The sequence below is a fragment of the Mangifera indica genome, chromosome 10 (genome assembly GCF_011075055.1).
Source record: "Mangifera indica cultivar Alphonso chromosome 10, CATAS_Mindica_2.1, whole genome shotgun sequence".
Classification (NCBI taxonomy): Eukaryota; Viridiplantae; Streptophyta; class Magnoliopsida; order Sapindales; family Anacardiaceae; genus Mangifera; species Mangifera indica.
Window position 1 is genome coordinate 13,308,873 of NC_058146.1, and position 6,420 is coordinate 13,315,292.

Below are 6,420 nucleotides of genomic sequence, written 5' to 3' on the forward strand. Positions count from 1 at the left end.
AATCACATTACACATTTTCATGTTTTCACCATTCTATCATTACTCCCTTTAATCAATTTCCCTCCGCCTTCTCTTTTTGTTGATATGTATAAAATAAAAGTAGGGAAAAGGACTCTTTCCCACCCATTTTTTAGGCCTATCTCAAACTGATACCTACGGGAGATGAAAAACCCTTTTTTTCACCCATGACCAAACTGCCGTCCAATTTTTCAGTTAGAGACAGGGGCAAATCGATATTTTATTATTTATATTAAAAAGTTATAAAACTTATTACTTTTCATCCCCTTAGGTTTTAGAAACTAACATTTCATCTTTAACTAAAGTTTTTAAACTTTGAAAACTAACATTTTCACCCGCAAACCTAGGGTTTTCATATTTTTCAAAACGCAGTCGTCCCCTATAACTTTCAAAAATAGCAGTTTCACTCCAATTCTTCAACTTCATCTTCCAACGTTATCTCCGGCGTCGTCACCGACCTCCTCCTTCTCTTGGTGCGACAACGGTGGTGCTACGAAGAGGTCTTCATCTCCTCGTCGCACGGTGTGACGAAGAGATGAAGATCTCTTTGTTGCACGATGTGACGAAGAGACAGAGACCTCTTTGTTGCACCATCTCGTCGTCGCACCACCCAGACGACGAAGGATGACGCTTCGTCGCTTGTTGCGTCATCTAGGCGTGTCCACGAAGGATGACGAAGCGTTGTCCTTCATCTGTTCTTTCAGATCTAGATGACGCTTCGTCGTCCAGATCTGGGCAACGAAGGGTCATCCTTCGTCATCTTTTGTAGTCGAAGATGCAAGATCGGTGGAATGCATCGGCCATCGGTGGTGGCGGGAGAATGAAGCAAACCCTAAGGGTGAAATCTAAACTTTTTAAACTTTGAGGATGGGTTGAGTTGTTAGTTTTTAAAACCTGGAGGAAGGAAATGGTGAAATTTTAAAGTTTTGATGTTTTAAATAGTAAAATATCGATTTTGCCCCTGTCCCTAACTAAAAAATTGGACGACAGTTTAGTCATGGGTGGGAGAAATGGTTTTTCATCTCTCGTGGGTATCAGTTTGAGATCGGTCTAAAAAATAGGTGGGAAATAGTCCTTTTTCCCAATAAAAGTATGTGCTCTTAATTTTGAGTATCTAATTAAGTATTTAAATAATATATCATTATATAATTAAATAATTTTAAATTAAAAATAAATAATATATAATCATATGAATATACAATACAAAAAATTGTCCCTAAAATATTTCATAGAATATATATATATATATATATATATATATATATATATATATGTATGTATGTATGTATCATAGAATAAAGTTAGGATATGATCATAGTATCAGCTTAGAAATCTGAGTTTTTATTAATTATTTTCTTTAATATTTATAATACACCTTTTATGGTGATGAGATGTAGAAGAATACCTCCTGGCGTAAGTCTCTCCTCGAGACTTAGCTTAACTGGGGATGTTGATGTGAGATGATGAAGTCCTCCTTGCATATCATCTCCTCTCCTTGCATAGTTGTTCTTCTCAAAGACATTCAGTTCTACATTAGTTATTAATGGAAAATGTTAAGTCTCTGAGTACTTCTAAAGTACTGAATATACAGAAGCTAAATTTTCACCAAATTTCTCTCAACTCTTTCTCTAAGCCTCCATCCTTATCAACTTTAATTAAGGATGCCCATCCACATGTCTTTTGAGTTTTTAATTTGTCCCTTATTTATATCTCATTTTCCATATGTGGATTCCTCCATATAATAGCCAATTGTTAATACTTTTAACCAAATTGAACAATGTTAATGGAGAAACATGGTTTCTGCTTGACAAATTATAGAAAAAAAAATATATATTTGACTGATCAACATTCATGACATTGGAATGAATTATGAAAGGCAATGAAATGGGTGATAATAATCAATGATTTTAAAACCAAATAGAATCAATTGGTTCAATCGGTTAAATCGAAAATCGGCTCTAAATCTGGTCCGATTAATATAAAAAGATGGTTTGTTTATTGAACCGATCAAACTCGATCAAAATCGGATTGAATTGGTTAAAATTGGGTTTAACCAAAATTTAAAGTATTTTTTGAAATTTTATTTTTTTTGAGTAATTTTATTTTTTTTATTAGATTGGATGAATTTTTAAAGGTTTGTAAGGAAAAATAAGTTCAAAAATAAAATAAAAAAGAAGAAAAAAAATCTCATATCCATTGAAATGTGTTCTATAAGCAATAATTTATAGAATTATGTTTTTTTTCTGTATCATGAGATTGAAACTTTTTTATTTTAATTTTTTAATTGAAATCAAATGAATATTTTTTACTCATTAAAAAAGATATGTTCTAATCTCCATAGGTGTAAGTATATTTTATTTTTTTTTTATAAATTTTTAAGTAAAATTTATTCATTATAATTTGATAATAAGTTAAACCGATCGATTTCCTGGTTGAACTAGTCGAACTGGTCAAACCATGAATCAGTGAGACAATCGGTTTGATCACTAGTCCGATTTTTAAAACATTAATAATAATAATAACAATAAAATTATGTGTGATGTATCATAGTATGATTGAATATCATCCAATCATATGATGACATTTTATTTAAGTATTTAACTAGTTATTAAAAATTAGATAAATATAGTATTACTCAAATAATAATATTTTCAATATAAAGTCTTACTATAGAAAGTATTTTATTTAGTTTGTTCTATGCTCCTAACACAACCATTCTTGCATTGCCCAAAATTGGGCACTCATGATTCTCAATTTCAGCTGTCAAATTCAAATGAATTTCTTTCTCATTGCTTCACTTGTATATATATTTAACATGAAATTATATATATATAATGTGATCGATTACACAGATTATATCCTTAGCATGAATTTCACGTCACACAGATTAATTATATATTGCTTCATGCGATAATCCAAGGATAAAAATTTGAGTCAAAATTTGCTCATGAATTCAAAAAGAGTGGGTAGAAAATTCTCCGGGCATTTTTATTACAAATTATTATTATTATTTTTTTGTAAAGAAAAATGTATACTTTCAACATCCAAAAACATATTTGGTAATGTTTCATCGATTTAAATTATACATGTTCTTACAAATAAATAAATACATATATGCATTCAATCAAGTCTAAATTCAACAACTAATATTAATTCATTTGCGTATAGATTATAAAAATACTAAAAATTAAAGGGTAAGAGAATTAGACAAACTTTATGCGTCATATAATTGATGAACAAATCCATCTAAATCAGATCGATTATTAAACTGCTAAAACTAGTCTTTCTTTCTTATATGCTCCTAAAATGATGATATTTTTAATGAAGTGATTCATCGTGCATGCATTGGAAAATGAGACATATATAACCTCTTTTTATAACAATTTACTGAGCTCTCCCATTACAAACTTAATAAACTCAATAATTTATACTCGTATTGTTATAACCCATATTTTTAGTATAAAATATATGTTACATTCAACAAAATTGAATACAGTAGTAGCCATAAAACTTAACTCATTAGACTTTATATTTACCAGTGTTTTAAAATTAAAAGTGATAAGATATGAATAATTTGTATTTACGATATATACAATTGTCTAAATAATATATAAATTTATACAAGTCTTAAATCCTATATAAGGAAACATATATCAACATAATAAATATGCAATAATATACAACGGGAAAACATATATTCCAATATAGAAAATCATATATTGAGGATATATTCAAACATAGGAAATCATATATTTGAAATATATTTTAATATCCCTCACAAACTCAAGTAAGCAAAGAATTTACTAGATTGCGTTTATAATGCAAGTTATGAAATCATCCAGGAGGATAAGTGTAACACCCACAGATACGCTTAATGGTATTTTTGTCTTTGTGTTTTGCTTTTGACTTTGGGAGAGTTTAAATTGTATATTTAATGTTTGAGGGATGGAACAGACGTTTGCCATAGGGGTAGACACATGTTCATCTGTTAAAAGGGAAAATTTATCATTTTGCATTGGTTGCGTGAAAATGGGAAAGTGTGGAAGGATGAACAAACATTCATGGTAGGATGTATGCTTATTCATAAGTTCTTTGAATTTGAAATTAGATAATAAGGACCAGTTTTGTGGTGATTTTGGGATTTGCATTTAAGTGGAAAATGGTTGGAATGACCATTCATAGAGGCAAATGATCATTCATGATGTTAATTCTGGAAAAATAAAAGGATTTGTCATGTTTGTTTGGCTCATATACATATTTTACAAATTCTAGCACAAAATGTGACTTGAGAGCGAGATTTTGGAGCAACACGACGTTGGATTCAAGCCAAGCCACATGAAGATTTTTAGCTATCAAAAAATAAGAGGTAAGTACGATGATATTTATGGTTTAATTGGTTTTGTTGGAAGTTATACCTATGTTAACGGTTTGAAACATTTGGATTGGGAGTATATTCATGTTGTGCAATTGTTATAACCTGCAAATAATCACGGAGGCAAACTTTGTAATTGATTTTTGTTGATTGGATTACAAGAAATTTGATGAGCTTAATGTTATGTGAATGGATGAATTGTGTGATACATGATTTGTGGTTTTGAAATTACGATTGATAATTATTGTGGCTTAAATCATGTTAGAAATGGGATAATATGTGTACAACCTTATGGATCATCAGATTTTGGCTAGAAAATGTAAGAATCGATAGGTCCAATTTTTGTAGATAATGATGAATGGTTATCCTTATTAGAGATGACAATTTGGACCCGATTTTAGGGGCCCTGACCCTCCCCGACCCTAACGGGGAGGGGATTCCCCGATTAAAACGGAGAAAGGGGCGGGGATAGGGACGAAAAAAATCCCCGTAATCGGGGACGGGTCGGGGACGGGGATACATATATCCCCGCCCCGCCCCGCCTCGACCCCTCCCTTCCCCCTTCCTCTTTCCCTAAATCTAATATATTTACTAAAAAATATAACTTTAATAATTTTTATTACAAAATTACCACCTATCTTTTAACCTTAAATCTCATTTTCCTTCAATTTTTCACTCCACAGCCACACACTCCCTCTCCCAGCCAAAGCTTCCATTTTTTATTCCACAGCCGCACACTCCCTCTTCCAGCCAAAGCCTCCATTTTTCTCTCCACAGCCACATATTCCCTCTCCCAAGAGGTAGTATACTACTCTTGACTCCTTGAACAAAATCAATGCCCTACACATTACAGGCGCTGGACTTGCTGAAGCGTTATTATTATTATTATTCTTAGTACTGCGGCCTTCAACAGCAACAGAGCACAGCAACTGGAAACCATCAAAAATTTTATCAAACCCCAACGACCCATCCTCAATCTCCCCATATTTCCCGAAAAACGCCCTGAGCTTCTCGGCACCAATCTACGGCCCCACATTCGCCACATACAATTTTCGAGCACTCATCTCAGAACCCGGCTGGTTCTGAACAGGTCCAGTGGAAGCTAACTGGCAGGCGGCGATCCGATTTCTGATATTCTTCTGCGGCTCCTTCAAAGCCTTACGCACAGCGGCGCGCATCTTGAAGAGGACAAAACCGTAGCCTTTAGAACGGTCGGTAGTTTTATCGGTGACGACATTGCATTCCTCGATGGCACCAAAAGGTTTGAGAGCAGCGATTAGGGTTTCATTAGTGGCAGCCCACCCAAGGCCGTGGATGAAGATCTTGCGGTGGACGGGGATTCTTCTTTTTCTTCTCCTGATGATTCTTCTTCCTCCGAAGATGACTGAGATGATGTTCATAAAATATTGAAAAATTAAACTTGGATATGAGAAGGGGATTTTTCCCCTTGGGGACAGAGAAGAGATGGGAGGGGATTTTTCCCCGTGGGGACGGGAAGGGGATGGGGAAGAGATTTTCCTTCGCGGGGAGGGGACGGGGATTATTTGTTATCCCCGTAACGGGGACGGGTTGGGGACGGGGATTGATATCCCCTACGGGGACGGGGACGGGGATTGATATCCCCGCCCCGCCCCTCCCCATTGCCATCCCTAATCCTTATGTAAGAGTGGCATCCGTTTGTCCCCTAATTTAAAGATAGTTAACTTCGTTCACCCTAGGAACATTCATTGGGTAGTGAGGCCATGAACAACAGTTCAGTATAGGACAAATGTTTATTCATGGTGATTCAGAAAGAACAAGTAACATAAAGGCAAACGAACATGCTCAAGGAGTAACACTATTAGTCAACTGTTAGTTTAGGGTATAAGTGAACGACTGTTCAAGCTAATGGTGTCATACTTGTTCATGGGCAATGTGAATTCAATGAGAAGGAAGGGCAATGGATGCCTATTTATATGTTAAGGAAAATAACTATTTTACCTATATGTTGTATGCTAAAGAAGGGGATAAGAATAAAAATGCCCTAATAA

General features: G+C 34.2%; 1 protein-coding gene across 1 annotated transcript; it reads right to left on the bottom strand.

Moving 5' to 3' along the window:
• Window positions 1–5,109: 5,109 nt before the first annotated feature.
• LOC123226756 (UBP1-associated protein 2B-like) lies at window positions 5,110–5,790 on the bottom strand. Its single transcript, XM_044651285.1, has 2 exons — window positions 5,425–5,790; window positions 5,110–5,319 (listed from the first exon to the last, which is right to left on the bottom strand). The coding sequence occupies exons 1-2, from the start codon at window positions 5,788–5,790 to the stop codon at window positions 5,110–5,112; spliced, it is 576 nt and encodes a 191-aa protein (XP_044507220.1).
• Window positions 5,791–6,420: the final 630 nt, after the last annotated feature.

Coding starts and splice junctions, on each gene's coding strand:
- LOC123226756 (XM_044651285.1), bottom strand. CDS start 5,790: ATGAACATCATCTCAGTCATCTTCGGAGGAAGAAGAATCATCAGGAGA. Junction 5,320..5,424: donor GAAAATTGTATGTGGCGAAT/GTGGGGCCGTAG, acceptor GATGGTTTCCAG/TTGCTGTGCTCTGTTGCTGT.